Here is a 17,520-nt window from a genome sequence, read left to right on the forward strand (position 1 = left end):
CACTCTCCTGTGCACTCAGTCATCTTTAACTTAGCTGACTAGAATCGTGCATACCTCCTGTTTGGTCTGGTATTGTTCTAGCTCAGCCTTGCTGTCTCCAATAACAAGAGACTCTTGCTGTCCGATGAGTCGATTTTCAGTCTGCGTAAGCAAATCACAGATTTCCTGCAGTTTCTCTTTGCATTCCTGCTGCCGTTCAGCCACATCCTATATTAAAGCCAAATACAATCGAACAATAAAACAAAAACATCCTCACTTCAGGAACTAACAGACACTCTAATAGGAAGTACCTTTGAACATCAATATTGCAAAGCAATCATTTTAGAAGTATGCTGTAAACATGATAGCAGTGGTACAAAGAGCAAGATGAACATACAGAAGTTATGGATAAACCTCAAATATGTTGTAAGTAAAAGAGACCATGTTTGATGGAATTGCCCAGTAGAAGTCTGGCCATGCACATATGTGAAAGATGAACTCTCCAAACGACAGGAGTGAAAATCCAGTCTCTTAACCGCTGGAAACCTGTGATAAACACTATTAATTCTGAAAAAAGGATATCAAAACAGAGGTTAGTTGTGATTGTGAGTTAGCTCTTGTTGGTATGCATAATATGTTACCTGAATAGAAAATGTTGACTTTTTAAGCAGTAGAAAAGAACAAAACATGCAAGTTGTTACTAAGTCATAGAAAAGTTATCTGCGTCTTTCCTTTCTTTACTCAATTTTATGTTTCCTTCACAATGCATAGTGGAAACAAATGTTCTTAAGATGGCAAAACAATACAAAATCAGAATGCCAAAACACCTTTCAGTGTGCATAAGCTGGGGGTTGAGATGGTGATTCTGAGTCTTAATAGTGCTTCTATGAGAGAAGAGGAGATGCAGTTACACTGCAGCATCTTATCAGCCTCCTTTGACTCTACAAAGGCTGCTTGTGCTTGCCAACTGCAGCCATGCCAGCTGAAGAAGTAAGTGTCCCAACTTCACTCATAGCTTTCCCTGTGCCCACGCCTAGATTTGCAAGTATCTTAGCTGATTTACTCATATGTTTGTCCCTCTAACCTGTCTCAGTCAAAACAAGCCATACTAGCAAGGATTTAAACAAATCTGGTTCTTTGTCTATAAGGACCTAGAAAGAAAATAATCACATAAGCAGATGACCTGGCAAATCAGAGGAAAAGAAAGTCTTCAGCAGGACAGAAATGATGAGCAATGGTGCGATAGTAAATTCATTGATCAATACAGCTGCAGGCAAAAGAGTTTGCTCGTTTATTTAATTACTGACATAGCTGCTAAAGAAAGAAAACCTGTGAGAAAACTCAAGTAAATTTCTCTCATTGCTAGAAAGAGCAGACCTGGTCACCTCAGGCTGTACAGATCCTAATGCCCAAAACCATATCTGTCCGTAATCTATTATCCTGTTTCTGTGACTGTACCAAGGAAAGACAGAAATGAAAATTCACCAAACTTGATCAATAGCATCTTTGTAGAACTACGAATGTATCTGCAGTAAAACCTGAGAAGACAGGCATACACTTCATACTGCATGCTGGTATTAAAATTCCTCATCCATAGACAAAAACACTCAGCACACATTTACACAGAAAGGCAAACCTTCTGATCACCCAGCTCTTGCGCTGCCTGTAACTGAGTCTCTAAACTTTCCACTTGAGATGTTACTGCTTCCTGTACTTCCTGAAAAGATTTCTGTGTGGTATTTAAGAGCCTCAGCAGCTGTTTGCTCTGATTAGGAGAAAGATCTTGGGCATGTTCAGAAATGAAGAACTGAACATCTAACGCAGTGGACTCCAGTTGCATTTTTTTGCAGCCAAGCTCTGCAGCACTGTTCTGTAAATGAAGAGAAGGAAATGACTAGCAACGAAGACCAATTCAGTACAAATAAAACACAAGTATCTCCACTCTTTGCTCTTAGCTCCTGTTCCAAAATGCTTTTGGGAGACAGTTTAGCCACAGTAAATCAAAACTCTGTGTCAGAATCATTCTGACACATTCAGATACGGCATTTGAATTTGTGCATGGTTTGCCTCTGGGACAGTCCATGTGCAAGTAATAAATAAGATGACTTTGAACATGGATGTCTGAGAACTGGCTGACCTTCAACTCTGGAAGATTTATGGCAGGTTAGATTTAACATTTCTAGGTTCTAGGTCTGAAGACCCAGAAATGTTAAAATACTTACTTGAAAGCATTCCTATTCTTAACTCTACAGCGAGAAGCCCCACTTCCAGCAGTGTGGCAAATTCTGCCTGTATATGCACTGTGCAGCCCCTATGACATTACCATGCACACTGGAACTCTATTAAAGCACAGTAAAATAATGTCATTTTTGTTGTTCATACATACTGAAGTGTATGAACTTTACTAAAAATTTGATCTGATTTGTTTTTCATGACTCGTTTCATGGAGTGTGTAATGAAGAGGTTTTTATCTTTCTCCCTTGTTTGTTCTCATATATAATTGCTTTGGAAGGTAATTAAACTTCAGTAAAGATTATGATCCTCATGCATAAAGATCCAATTTTAATCACTGAAATATTTGTATTATAAATTAGATTTCCAAAAATGTAGGCAGAACCAATAGCTTTCTCAGTAAGCCAAACTCTGTCAAATTTTTTTTCCCAAGAGAAAAAGCAAATCAACAATATTTTATTACTGGATTATTAAGTAGTTGTTGTCTTAAGTAATTAGTTCTAGCTGTCTGTTAAACTGATAGAAGTTAACGAACAGATATACAAAACCTAGCTAATAATTCACAATAAGTAGCAACATTAGTCAGAAGCACCAACACCTGCCATAAAGGATACTTACTTTAAATAGCTGTAAACTTTTCTTCATCTCTTCTATATCATTAGTATTCACTGTGAAGTCATTCATGATTTCACTGTTTTCTGTGATCCAGTCTGAAAATCTCTGCAGTTTGCTTAAAAGTTGCTGGTGTAATACCGCAAGCTTAGACTAGAAAGGGAAGTGGTATATTTATTTATGCCCCTGGAGTCTAGTCACATTTTCTATCATATTAAATAGAATCATACATGTATTTTTATATTAAGATAAAACAAAATAAAGCAAAACCAAATTCTTTCTTTTTAGCCAAATTACCTTGAAGAAAGCCAAGGTAAAAACGTACACTGATAAAAACATACCATTTCCGACTCAAGAGCACAGACTATTTGTTTTGCTCGTTTTGAAGATGTATCACAGACCACCAAAAACGCTTCCTGCAAACAGTCATAGCTTATCTTTAGCTCTTTAAGCTTCTCTTCAGGAATATCCCTGTTACAAAACTTTAAAAACTCTTCTGTCAACTTCATGTCGTTTTTTAGGATAATTGCAAAGGTAGTCAGTCCTGATTCAAATGACTATAAAGAGAATATATAAAAAATGCATTAAGTTACTAAGCAAGAAAGACATTTAAATCTGAATTAATTATATTTGAAATCTCTCTTTATCTAAGGGCTTCTCCTAGCACCCATCACTAAGTACAAGCATAAAGAACACTTTACTTACCTCTAGTTGTTCCAGTTCATCTTTTAGTATTTCCAGGTTGTTACTAATAGGCTGCTGGTTATCTAGGTGGCTTCTCATATCTCGAAGCACTGCCAAATGTCCTCGTATTTTCTCTGTTAACTTTAAACACGTCTGTATTCCATTGACCTGAAAATGAGTTTTAACAATAAGAAGTGGTTTTCCAATCTGACAGACTTGAAAATAAACAATAAAAGTCCTTGGTTTAATTACTTTTGATTATATTTCAATTTATTTAAAATCTGTAATTTAATTTTTCAACCATTTTTCCTGTTTAATTATTCTTTCCAGCACTTGGAAGGACTCATGCAATTCCTTTAACATAGGACAGGTATCACATACCACCTGTTGTTACTTACCTTGCTAGTGGGGGTGTCTTCCAGGACTGCTTCTTTTGTTTTGAAAACAGCCTCAGTAAAGCCTTTGGACAGGCCATCTGTCCTCCCATGCTCCTGGTCACTTCTCCAAGCAACGGCTGTGTCATCTGTCAATGTTTTCTCTTTAGCAATTTCTGATCCAAACTCCAATTGTTCTGTTGAGAAAAGAGTACAAAGCCCATCTACTTTGCCTTTACCCTCACATTCTGTGGTGATACCAGCAACCTGTGAGCTCGTAAGCAAACCACTTATCAGCTCTTCTAAGCTGCTTGCACTTTGATCTCCAGGTGAGACTTGACAAACCTCCAGAAGTTCAGAAGCAGTAAGTTTTGGAAAAGAAGCTTTCACATCTGTTTCACTCTTCCTTTCATCTGGATCAGCCATCTTTTGTTTGCAGGATTCCTGCTTCAGAATATCACGAAGAAGATCAGGACTTCTGCAATCAGGCCAAAGCAATGGAAGAGCATCACCATCCTTTGGCTCTGTGCACGGCGGGCTAAACATTAATGCAGTTCCAACAGCATTGCTTATTTGCTTGCGATTTGATCCATTAGATGTGTCACTCCCAAGCTGGGTGCTTCTAACCATTGTAAATAAATTTTGCATTAAAATTTTGGTATCGGAGTAACTTAGAGGTTCACCCTCCTGCTTGCAGTAAACATGTCCCATTTTCAATTTCCTTCGAAATATATTTTTTAAGTCTTCCATTAGTGTGTCAGACATTTCTGGTGATTGTAAAATACCTTCCTTTACTTGAAAATCTTTGCAGGGTCCTGTTTCCTTTTGTAATGACTCCATGGACACTAGTTTTTTGAAACCATTTCCAAGGGAAGAAGTCTCACTGGCTATGAAATTTTCTCCCTTTGTATTTTTCAGTGTCTCATGTTCTTTCTGGGCACCATAATTCAAGCCAGCCCCTATGCTGCTCAGAATTGCAGAAGAAACATCAGTGGTATCGGTATGACTCCCAGAAGGTAGCACTTCACTCCCATCCCCTGATTCTTTGGCATGCTCAATACTTCCTAAAGCATCTGCTTTTATTGGGGAAAACTCACCGTCATTGCTGCTCTTGTTTTCTGAAAAGTCTTTAAGAACGTTGTTGGTATTTTGACACATAACTCTCTCTGTTTCTTTAGTTATGCTAATTTCCTTTGGTTCCACTGTATCGGTTGGAGGAAAAGAACAAGTGCTAAATTCACTTGAATGCATTTCTTCTGTATTTAGCAGAAAATCTTTTTCATTTTGCATACCCTTTTTCCCTCTTTCCCTGTCCTCAAAGCAACAGGATTCAGTTTTATCCAATTCTGAATGGCCACCTTTTATGTCTGTTGTATATTGTTTTAAAGAAGCAGAAATGTTAAAATCTCTCTTAAATTCATCTGATTTTGCACCACCTCCAATGTTAAGCAAAGCTTGATCAACATTTACTTGTTCTTTACCTGAAACAGGAGTTTCTCTATCAGCTTTAATTCCTGATGCATCAAATATTTCCCCAAGGCTTTCCATTTGAATGGGACTTCTACTTAGCCCCATGATACTACATTCCTCCATAATATTTACTCTGTTTTTATTTTCTGTAAGAATTTCAAAACCTCTTATCTCACCATGCTTTCTACTGGTGGTCGGATGTACTTGGTCACTAAATGAACTATCACCATCACTCACATAAGGCATATCCACAAGGAATTTATTGTCTATTTGCGAAGAACTTTCCTTTAGTTGTTCCATACCAGCTGTATCATTTAATACTTTTTCCTTTACAAATACTGCTTCTCTCTCTCTTTGTCCATGATTTGAATGTAACATTGGCATGGTACTATTATTTTTATTTATGCTATGAATAAAGCATTCTGAGAGAAGCAAATTTGTCTGAGTGCTTTCATCATCAGTAGCTTGCTTTGCAATTGGGAAGGCTGTTACAACAACGTCAGATGTCACAATATCATCAAGAAGCTGAGAATTTCGAACCTTAAGCTGTGTTTTGTTATCTTCTTCACTCTTACAGGACGCCCATTTAGTGTCAAAGGTATTTTCAGACTGAATAGGCTCGGTAGTATCTTGTGAAATGTGTTTACTTTTGACACAAGCCCCATATTCATCTTCTGTTTCCTGTTGTCTGTCTTCTTCACTTGTACATGTAAGACTAGCACATCTTTCCTCAGAAACATCTGATGCAGATTCACATTTTCCTGAGGACAGTTTTCCATTTTCATGGCTAGACTGGAAGTGCAAAGTATACCCTCTCTTCTGGCCTAAAGAATAGCAACAGTCATCAATATTCTGATTATTTTCATCACTATTTTCTCTGTCCCCTAAGGAAATTAAGAGCTGGTCACCTTTGTTTATACATTGACGGTGTGAGCAAAAAATATCCATTTCTTCATCACTGCTAGAATCAGTGTCAGAATCATCATAACTATCATAATCCTCCTCATAATCTTCCTCCTCCTGTGTTCCTTCAGATTCGTCCTCATAGGAGTCACTTTCCGCTTTCATTTCATCTTCCTCTCTTCTTTCTTGTACTTCTGCTTCATACATCTTCTGTAAAGAACTATGGCCTCCCTCCTTTCTTCCTTCACTCTCCAGAGTAACTGTTAATTTTTGCTCCTTCTCTCCAAAGCTCCCTGTTCTTTCCCTTTCCTCCTCAGGTATTCTTTCCATAGTTTTGGCACTTGCAGAAGCTGTATTTATGCTCTCAGGCAGACCTGCCAGATTAACACCAACACTCTCTCCAACACTAGTTGCAAGTTCTTGAAAAGAGCTGGTTTCTTCTCTCAGCGTTATTAGACCACCTCTCTCCTCTAGAAAACCTAATGGAACTGACGTTCCAGACAATTCTGGCTCTAGTGTATCATCATCCCCCACCTGCAAAGTATCAAAACCATCATCACCTTGAGCAGTTTCATAGGAATCATCGTCATCAATTTGTGGAGTACCATAGACATCACTGTCATCATCATCAACCTGAGGTGTTTCATAGGCATCATCGTCATCATCATCATCATCGTCAAACTGAGAGCTGTCATCTTCAGAGGCTACCTCACCACATTCATGCTGCAAGCAGTTACTTTCAAACTGTGGGATGCCATCACTCCCTTCTACTGATGAGTCAGAGCTACTGTGACACAGCAGTAACTTGTCAAATGTAAGATTGCTTTCTTCTACTGTTAGCCTTTGTGCTGCACTGTTAGTGTCCCCCACAGGTGGTCCATCATGTATAACAGGATCGCCATCCAATGAAGGCCTGCAATGCATGTCTCCACTGTCTTCTAGACACAGCTTACTCCATGTATCAGTACAATCCTCCAAGGATAGCCTGTCATGCGTATAAAGATAGTCCTCTAGGGATGGCCCGTTATGTGCATCAGTGTAGTCCTGTAGAGGTTGGTCACTATATCCATTATCCTCAAACTGCAGTGTGTCACCACATTGACTAACCAATTCTTCTGGAAGTCTATATTCAGTATCTGCACTGATGGATAAATCAAGACTTCTCTGAAAATCATCTTTCTTGCTGCTATCCAGTACCATTCTGCTATTGTCAGCTTGGAATAGGTGAGGCCCATATTTTGTGCACCTTTCCAGCTCTCCCCAGGTTTCATTATCTGACAAATCATTCACACTCAAGGAATTTTGTAAGGTTTTATCATTCCTGTTTTCATTACCCAGGCTGTCTGCCATATAAATCTCTTCTTTCTCTGTTTCTGAAATACGATTTGGATTTGAGTCATTTGGAATATATCCTTCAACGTTTGCTGAATTTGCCTTCTGATCGTTGTGCTTACACAATTCTGTCCACTCGGAAACCGCCCGAAGACCTCCGAGTGCATTTCTGTTCATGGAATTTTGAGTGCTACTTACTACGTTTCTAAGTTCTGTAGGGTTAGTTGATATCGTCTCCTGTGTATATTCTGACTGCTCAGTACGACCAGTATTGCAAACATCTGGTCTACACACATGGAGGTCTTCTCCCTGTGAATATGTATAATTCCCAAAATCTTCAAACTGGTTTAATTTCCTGTTATTAGAAGTATTCTCAGCACCTGAAAGATCACCTTGAACACTGCCTGTGACACTATTAAAGTGGACACTGCCAGCTGACTTTAGGTTAATTCCTTTCGAGCTTATGTATTTGTTACTAAAGTCCATTTCTGACACATCAGCATTGTAAGCAGCACCACCACCTTCCAGCAACACATTGATGGCTTCTTGCAGCTGTCCATCGTATAATAAAAGTCTTCCTCCACTGTTTGCATCCATATAACTATTTATCATCAGATAAGATATGAATAATTTCTTAGCTTGATCAAAATTATGACATACAGGGTCTTCTGTGCCAGCACCTTCATGTTCCTCCTCACAGTCACGAAATACAGATGGCAGGAATTCATATGTCGATAACCATTTTGCAGCATTTTTACAAGGGGACTCTAATTCTTCTACATTGGGCATTTTATCTGGTAAAGTCACATTGGTCAAAATAGATACAGTATTGATGTCTATTAACCCTGACTGTGCAGCCTTATCTAGACTGACTATTTCACAAGTTTCTGGAATGTAAAGCGCAGCTATTTTCTGTCTATCATTTAGTATTTTGAATGCCAGCTCATTTGTTATCATCTCTTGGTGCAAAGAAGTTGATATGGGGAATATTTCACCAGTGTGAGGCCAAATTAGTCCAACAAAGCCTCTCTGTGCTTCTAATACCAGCAGTGCACTGGTAGATGATATTAAGTTGCATTGTACAGCTTCATCAACAGTCAAGCGTTGTCCTGAATTTGGGCAAAGGATTCCACCGGTCTGAACCTGATGTGTGAGGATCCCACAAGCAGTGTCCTGATCTATCATCCCTTGTCTCACAGCCTCTTCCACAGTCATTCGCTTTCCTGAGTCAGGGTCAATTATACCTCCAGACATTAACTGAGCACCAAGCAGCCTGAACATTGTTTCCCGATCAATGAGTCCTTCATGGGCTGCCCTCAAAATAGTTATCTTCCTTCCACATTTGAACATGATTCTACCTTTTTCTTGTGGTTTCACAGGTAGGAGTCTTAAACCTGTTTCTTCATGTATTACGCTCCTATGAATCATCTGTTCAAGGGAAATCTTCTCAGCACAGTTGGGGTCTATGAGATCTTTACATGTGTCTTGTCTTTCCAGAAGCTTTGCATATAATGTTGGAGAAATCAGGTTTCTCTGAAAAACATTCTGCAAAGTCAGGTTTTCTCCAGTAGATGGCAAAATCAAGTGCCCACTTGAAAGCTGATTCTCAAGAATTTTAATAGCCAAAGGTTCTGAAATTAGACCTTGTTCTAAAGCTGATACAACTGGAAGATTTGATAATGATGACTCTGAAATAAGCTTCTTTGCATTACTTAATTCCTGCAACTGCAACAGAGTCTGCTCATCAATTAGGGCATGAGCTTTAGCTTCTTCCAAATCATAACATACTCCTAATTCTGGAGAAATTATTCCAGAAAGGATCAGCTGATTCTCAAGCAATCTAATTCCAGTGTCATAGTCAATAAAACCTTTTAAAATAGACTGAAAGACTGAAAGGACTTCTCCAGTCGTTTGGTCAATGGCACCAGCAATGACTTTATTCACCTAGAAAGGAGTATAAAAGAAAAGCTATCACTATTTTCAGACTGTGTGTTTTAAATTTTCTTTTGATTTTGAATGCATGATAAGCATAAAAACATGTACTTACCAGGCCTGGAGGAATGCTGTGAATGTTAGCAGCTCAAATGCGCAAGTGATCTATGTCAGTCATTGAACAGCACACGATGTGATAAAAGATTTAAAATCAACATGCATCTGTGAATTGAAAACCTATGCTTTGCATACATAATAGGGTTAGTGAAAGACAATAGAAGAAATGATTGCAGAGTGAGCAAATAGAACATATACCTGAAAGGCAAATTTTCATGCTCAAAATGTCTGTGAAAGGTTAGAATACTTGGAAACAGTATGTGATTCAAAACCACCATGCTATTCATGTTTACAGCATACAGCACTTCTGTATATACACTCAATATGGAATCAGATACTCCAGCACCAAATATTGCACTTAGTTTGCATGGAAAGCATGAAGTCAGTTTGGCAACATTATCTGAACTAATTATACAGACACTGCCTCTTATATGTATATGAGAACACTGATTTGCAACATAATTTTTGAGAATTCCATATTTAAGATCCATTAACAAATGTACTTGTAATGTCTCAGAGCTAATCACGTTATGTGCTCCCATTTTCATATCCAGACAAATTTTAAGCGAAATTGAAAGTAGATCTCTTCTAGGACATTTCTGAGTGATATATGGGAGAGATTAACATGTTATTTTATGGTGTCATTTTTGCAGCAGAAACACAGACTTATCTAGCAGTCAAAGAATGGCTTTTAAGAGAAGAGTTAAGAGATGAATGATTTGTTTATCTTTCTTCATGCAAGGCACACATTATTAAGACTCTTCACAAAAAAATCTGATGAGCAGAATGTTCATATGCACAGGTAAGGTCACACACAGTATCCCACAGCAAATACACAAAACCTTCAGTCAATTAAATCTCAAGTTCCTTTACACACTGTTAATTGCAGCTTCTTCTACTGATCATGTGCGGTTTCAAAACCATGCAGTAAATCTCAAAAGAGACTGAAATGTAACTTTCAATCTCGTTACCTTTTCTTCCATCTTTTCATCACTCAGATACTGAGCTTCCTGCAGCTGCTTCAAAGCTTCATTGGATAACAAGCTGTAGCTCTCCTGGAGGGATCTGATTTGCTTTTCCATTTCATTTCTCTCTTCGTCTGTCATTCTATTAAGAAAAAAAAGAAAGATGGAGGAAGGAGATCTCTGAGTAATTTGTAACCTGCAGGGAGTGATTTGCTTACCTTTACTTAAAAAAAAAAAAGGAGTGGGGAGGGGTAGGAAATTGGTAAAAGTAGTCTGAAAAAATTAGAACCTAATTATGAGGATGTTTGAGAAAGCTACAATCTGCTTGTAGTCATTCAGGAAAAGAAGCTACATTTATCTAGAATTTATTTTGAATTACCGCTGAAGCATTTAACACTTGCATGTGCCTTTGTCTACTGGTTACCAGTCAAGACTGGTAACATAGCTAGCAATGAGTCATGAGATATCTTAGCGATTTAATATCTTAAACAGTCTGGTTTCAGACACAGATGAAACAAACTTGTCACATATAGTTCAAGTACTAATTTACTACTAATTTGTTAATTATTTTGACTTTGAATGATAATTACTATCTAATGTTTTTCAAGCTGACCAGAGGTATATAAACCTAGCCAAATTCTTAAAATAAACAAAACTGCATCAAGATTCCCCAAATGGGAAGACAAAATTGTAAAATTAAAGAAAAAAACTGACATTCGTAGGTGAAATGTAATTGGAACTATAAGATAAGGATGTAATTTTTTTTTAAGCAAACATTACATACTGATTCAATTAATTTAAATTATTTTGAAAATAAAAAATGGCATACTTGTCACTGTGCTTAGCTAAAAATGACTGAATAGTCTGCAGAGCTTCAGCTATTTGCTCTTTCTTGGTTGACATTTCATCCAGGGAAATCTGAAAAATAAACAACCTGTGTTCAAGACTTCACTATGCACATACATAAAAGAAAAACAAACAACATAGTATTTCTATCTGCGGCTATACTCAATAGTGTAAGAGCTTGATTTTTTTCTTTAAATACCATCTATTCTTACAGCAATATCATTTACATATGGATAAATCATCGCTCTACACCTTTTGCTTAAATATGCAGTTTGTATTAGAAAACTATTGGGTGAGACAAAGATTATTTTAAAATGTTATTTCTCTGAAAATTAACCAATCATTTAAACCCGCTTATTATAGTTGGCACAGTTTGAAGCAGCTTTATAAAGATATGTGCACAATGTTCACCTTCAAGAAGTTGCTCACCAAGATGAGAGATAGAATCTTTTTTAAAAAGCCGTACCAGAAGGCCACAGACCTTCATGAAATTCAATGACAGAGACAAATGCAGCATCAGACACTTGGAAAAAATGAATTGTGTATTAATATTCTCCCTGCTATCACGTCTGTGTCATCCCCACTAAAGCATGTGTTCTGGCAGAGGAACTTGTGATTATTTAATATTTTAACTTTTCTGAGAAACTGCCTGCAGTCTCTTCAGAGAAAAGCATGCATTTTGGATAAATAAAGGGAAAGTATCAAAGGTCAATCCAGGACTTCATTAGCAAGCCCGATGCATGTTCAGTGTCGGCGCTAAGAGAACTATAGCAAGGTGCTTGGGCCCTACATTCACCTGGATCTGGACACAACCAATTCTGACCCTGTGTGCATCACATCAAAGAGCATGAACACTGTCTTGAACACAACCTCCCTTTGCAATCGCCGCCAACTAGCCACAATCCCACCATTTGTGCTGCCTGGACAGAAACCAAGCGAGCAACCAGTGTATGCACTACACAAGATGGCAGTATGAGCAGGCTGAGGTAGCAGGTGGGATCACGAGCTCCACTTTGCTCGTGGAACTGGCATCGCTGCAGCTGCTGTGTGTGCCCCATCACTACTGGCACCAGCTTCTCCACCCGCTCTGTGGCTATACCCCACAGCAACCCTAAACCTCTCTGCAAAATGTATTTCAGCTAATGTTAGCTATCAGATCCCTAGTCTACATGTTTCTACAAAACTTGTCAAGGCACCTGTGCTAGTCAGTGCAGACATAAAACCAGGCACCTTTGGAGGGTGCCGCTACCTTGCCGGGACGTTTCATAAGGGAAGGAAACACCCTCAGCAAAAACCCAGCTCCCACAGGCCAGAGGAAGCCAAGGCAGCTAACTCACAGGTTACTCGCTGAGGGCTCAGGCTGGATGGGGAAGATGCCACCCATAGTTGCTGTAAGCTGAGATGCTCTAAGGAGGTAAGCACTGGCTCAATGCTGACAAAGGTTTGCACTGTTGTCATTAACAAGGGCAGAAAAAGACCAGTGTTGAAGGTTTTTGCAAATCCTGATCCTAACTATTAGTGATTTACCAATCAATATGCTCAAATCAATACAAACTTACTTCCTCCTATAGGCACAGGGACAAACTCAGTACCAGAACTATAGCACTGCCCCTCTGTGAACGAGCCATGCACTGGGACCGGTGGCCATCAGGACTGCCGACCTGCCCGACAGCAAGCTTGATTTACACACATGCTGCTCCAGTGGCTGTAACCAGCTCCAGCATGCATGGCCAAAATAAAACCGCAGGAATAGGCTGCCAGGAGAGCCAAAATCATGTTTGCATGACCATACATCCAGTCGTGTACCGAGCAAAGTGGTAAAGACATTGCTCTGTCCCTCTGCTGCTCCGTGTGCAGGCAGACCTTCACCCAGTAAAATCTTTGTAGGTGTCACTAAGCTATTTGTGGGACGAGCCTAGCAGGGGAGCTGTTAGAAATGATAGGAAACTTCACAGATGGAGATTTATGGTCAGAGTTACAACTCTACACAATGACAATGTGCCTGTTACATACTCAAGCAGCCTGTGGACTAATATGATAATAAAGAGGGCTCAGTCAACACCTGCTGTGTTCCCTAAGAATAACTTTAAAAGCAAATAAAAAGAAACCTGGCCCTCAGGCCCCTCCTGTCAGCCTTCTCCTTCCTGGTGCCAAGGCAGACGTTACCAGACTTGCTCACTGAACTATTTCACGACAAGGGGCCAGACCTACAAAACTGCTGTCCTGCCAGGGTGTGCTGTCCCTCTACAAAGGCTGAGTTACGGTGTGCAGGGTCTAGTTTCTCTAAACTGACATTTTGCAGTGTGAGAATACATCACACGCCAGACCTGTAAAAAGCAGCTTGCACTTCCTCCCGAGTAACATGTTTGTGGCCCTAAACATTGATGTTCATTTACCCAACCCTCCACTCACAATCAAACATGAAATTACATCTTTAGCAAAATGTGGAAGGTGATTTGGAGAAAAAAAGTATTTATGGAATACTTTGTCATTTTAATCAACACAGAAAACTAAAAAGAGGGAGTGGTATTTTACCAGAAGACATCTGTGTACCTGCTGCTTAGGCAAATCTGTCTTTTCAGCCTTTTCTCCCTCTTCTTTGCTGAGTGTCTTGCTGAGGTTTGATACCCATTTCAGTAAATCCCCAGCTTTCTCAACGTGTTCCTTCTTTTCTTCTTCCATTGACTTCTGATGAGCACCGCGAATTGTAAAAGACACGTAAATGTAAATTAACGTCCACATAAACACAATTCTACCACAATGGCAATAGTTATCACATAAACATAAAGTGATTTCTTTTTATTTATCACCACATGCATTACTGTGACACTTTGATGTAAGAACAAAAATGCCACATATAATTATAGACATTAACAGAAGAATTCCTCAAATGGTTTGTAATTATGATTACGGTGCTTATTCATACACATGTACATTCATTATAAAATGATTGATATTAAGAAAAAGCATAGCTTCCCAGCCATTACTCAGCAGATAAAATCTAAACAACATTTGCAGATTAAGTATCTTTGAATTGCTGCCTTTGCATTACCCTCGGGGTGTGGATATGTACAGCCAGCATAGGATATTAGTACATTGCAATCTATGCACATGGCTTACTAAATTACAATTAGGAAGAATACACTGCTTTTATGTCTACAGAAACAAGAACAATGGAAGTAAAATACTGAGACATTTAATCTTTTTCTCCACAGGAAAATATATTTCTTTTTATAGTAGTACAACCTGTCAGTAGTTTGTGATTTATCAATACTTAGAGAACATGCTTAAGCTCTTCCATGTATCACAAGTAAAAATTAAAACATTTTATTTCAATGGATTTTTTTTAATTTGACATGTAATTGTAATTCATTTGCCTATTAGAGCATGAAAATAATTCTAAAAAAATAAAAGTTACCTGAAGTGAGAGAAAAAATTAGGATATGTAACTTTATGATGTGAGTAGGCCATTAAAATTAACGAAATATCAGTGTGAGAAAAATTACATATGCATACACGTTTACTGGACTGCAGATTTAACCCTTGTATCCTTTATTGCCACTTTTGTAAAATAAATGATATCTGCAAAGAGATATGTAATATTAAATGAAGTATCAGGTCACATGAAATACTGCACTGTCTTCATTTGCAAAATGGGCAATCCTTTTCCATTTTTTATATAAGAATCTGATTCTTGTCTCACCTAAATCTACCCATTTTGCACTAATGCTATCTTCACCAACCTCAGCATAACTTCTCATTTACACTACCTACATGTAGATAACGTCAGACAAGGCCTTCGGGTAAAGACTGATCACATAGTATGCATTTTGAAATTATGAATCTGCCTAAGTTTATCTATAAATTTCAACTTTGTAACATGTTAATATCTAGTTCCGGTTTTAGCAGCTTATACTAATTAGTGGTTTGTACTGATTAGTTTTACAGCAACTCATGATTACGTCAGAAAACACCGTTTATGATTTTCCATAAAGGCCATCACAGATCTTTACCTTGACTTGAATGGGTTTTAAAGCAGGCTCCCAAATGAGTACTAACATCTTTGTTACATTATGAATTATAGTAAAGACTGGAAATTCCCGTTTTCATGGGCTGAGGTGCTTCTAACAATCGCAGGCCAGTGTGGCAATCAAAAACAGCTCTCTCTAAAGCTTCTTTGTAGGTTAACTTCTTCTTCGTTTTGGAGCATGTTAAAATTTTAACATACAATTGTTCATCTTTTATCTTTGTAGCTGTGACAGCGTCAATAATACCATTCTTAATTGCATCTTCGATTGTTAATCTGGAATGAGACTTCGGATCTATCAACCCACCAGTCAAGTACTGATACTCTAGGCAGCGCATGCCCATTTCTTTGTCAACGGCATTTAAATGCATAGCTTCAACAGCCGACATAACTGTCTTCCTTACGGGGTGAATGATCCCAGTAAAGATCAGTTCGCACTGCTGGATTTGCTTGGCACAACCATCATCGATTAACTCCCTTTGCAAAGCTTCTGAAACACTGTACTTTTTCCCAGTAAATGGATCAATTATGCCTCCTGTACTAACCTGAGCTTCAAGACATCGGAGAGCAGTAACTCTATCTACCAAGTTTTTGCGTGAGGCTTTTAAGACTGGAATTCTTTCATTGGTTTCAGAAAGCCAGAACCCTGCAACAGGACTGTTTAAATCTTTATTTGGCTGTGAACTGCTAACTAAAATATCACCAAACTCATTAGCTGTGATTAAACCATCCTTATAGTTATTGACTAATGCTCTGCCAATTCTACCCTGATTTAAGGTCTCCTCGATATTAAACTGTATGCCAGTTTTAAGATCTGTAAGCAAAAGAAAAGAATTCCCATCAGAGTCAAAACATGTAGACTCCTTCCAATCGAATTCCTGTTTTGAAAGCTCAAGATATGTTGCTTTATCAACACAATTTTTTTGATAAGCCTCATATGAAGTCATTTCAGCTCCTGTTTCGACATCTACTACAGAAATTTTATGACTTTTCTCTGCTGATGGGCTACTTATTTTCCTTTCACCAACTGGAAGCACAAAGCATTTACTGCTTACACTGAACAAACACATTTTCAGCAAATCACAGTAATACATAGCTTTCCTGTTATTTGGATTGTGAAAACATTTTGCATTACTAGAAGGTTCATGTAAAAATTTTAAAATTGTGTTATTAAGCAAGCCAAGCTGCATGGCAGTTTCTGGAGGTACACGAACACTTCTTACGGGATCGATGACCCCCCCACTTGCAATTTGAGCCTCAAGGATATTTTTACCTTTTTGTCTTTCTAATAGTCGAGCTTCCATAGCCTGATACACAGAGATCACTTTCCCAGAACAGCAATAGCCCAAAACAGCTTTCTCTGCCTCAAGCAGTCTACTCTTGAATTCAGTATCTGCAAGCCCTCTAACCACCGAATCATCGACAGAGAATTTCTGACCTGTTGTGGGATCAATGATGAAACCAGTAGCTGCTTGGGCCTCTAAAAATGCTAATGCCAATGCTTTTCCTATGATTCTTCTCTTTGCTGCTAAAGCAAAAGAGAGTATCTCTTTGCTGGATTCAAGGTACAGCCCAGCTATAGCTGTAGGTTTAGTTAAAAATTTTTCAAGACTTTTCTGAACCTCATCAATAGTTTTCTGCCCTGAATGGAGCTGCTCAACTGTGAGCCTGTCTAAAAGTTTAACTTCGGTCAACTGTCTGGCAGTTACATCATGTCGGAGGCCTTGAAATTTAATATCATCATATTCCTCTGTAAAATATTCCAACTGAGTAGCATCATCAACAGTTTTAAAAATCTCTTCCCCTAAGAAAGAGCTCATCTTTGCAAAGTCTTCTTTCCTAAACCCTTCGGATGTTTTGTATCCCTCAAACATTCTCTCTTCATTACCAAAAGTCTTGTCATTTTCTTGGCTTAATGTTGTGACTTCAACATGCATGTCATATTGCTTGTTCTTCACTATCTGTAAACAGGAATTTTTTTGACACAGTGAGAAATACATCTGCAGAACTATAGTGTACATAACTCACTGCTAAATCCACCACCAGA

General features: G+C 38.4%; 1 protein-coding gene across 18 annotated transcripts in view; it reads right to left on the bottom strand.

Moving 5' to 3' along the window:
• Positions 1–17,520, bottom strand: part of DST (dystonin) — a 315,509-nt gene that overhangs the window by 103,759 nt on the left and 194,230 nt on the right. For 12 of the 18 annotated variants that reach the window (XM_075747384.1, XM_075747380.1, XM_075747379.1 and 9 more), the window contains 9 exons: positions 14,000–14,134; positions 11,430–11,518; positions 10,607–10,742; positions 3,906–9,530; positions 3,529–3,675; positions 3,165–3,380; positions 2,830–2,976; positions 1,616–1,849; positions 55–207 (listed from right to left, as the gene is read on the bottom strand). In XM_075747384.1, coding sequence (XP_075603499.1) covers positions 55–207; positions 1,616–1,849; positions 2,830–2,976; positions 3,165–3,380; positions 3,529–3,675; positions 3,906–9,530; positions 10,607–10,742; positions 11,430–11,518; positions 14,000–14,134 — 6,882 coding nt within the window. The remainder of the gene's footprint in view (positions 1–54; positions 208–1,615; positions 1,850–2,829; positions 2,977–3,164; positions 3,381–3,528; positions 3,676–3,905; positions 9,531–10,606; positions 10,743–11,429; positions 11,519–13,999; positions 14,135–17,520) is intronic. The other 6 variants (XM_075747388.1, XM_075747387.1, XM_075747391.1 and 3 more) reach the window with 1 other exon arrangement.

The sequence above is a fragment of the Balearica regulorum genome, chromosome 3 (assembly GCF_011004875.1).
Source record: "Balearica regulorum gibbericeps isolate bBalReg1 chromosome 3, bBalReg1.pri, whole genome shotgun sequence".
Lineage (NCBI taxonomy): Eukaryota > Metazoa > Chordata > Aves > Gruiformes > Gruidae > Balearica > Balearica regulorum.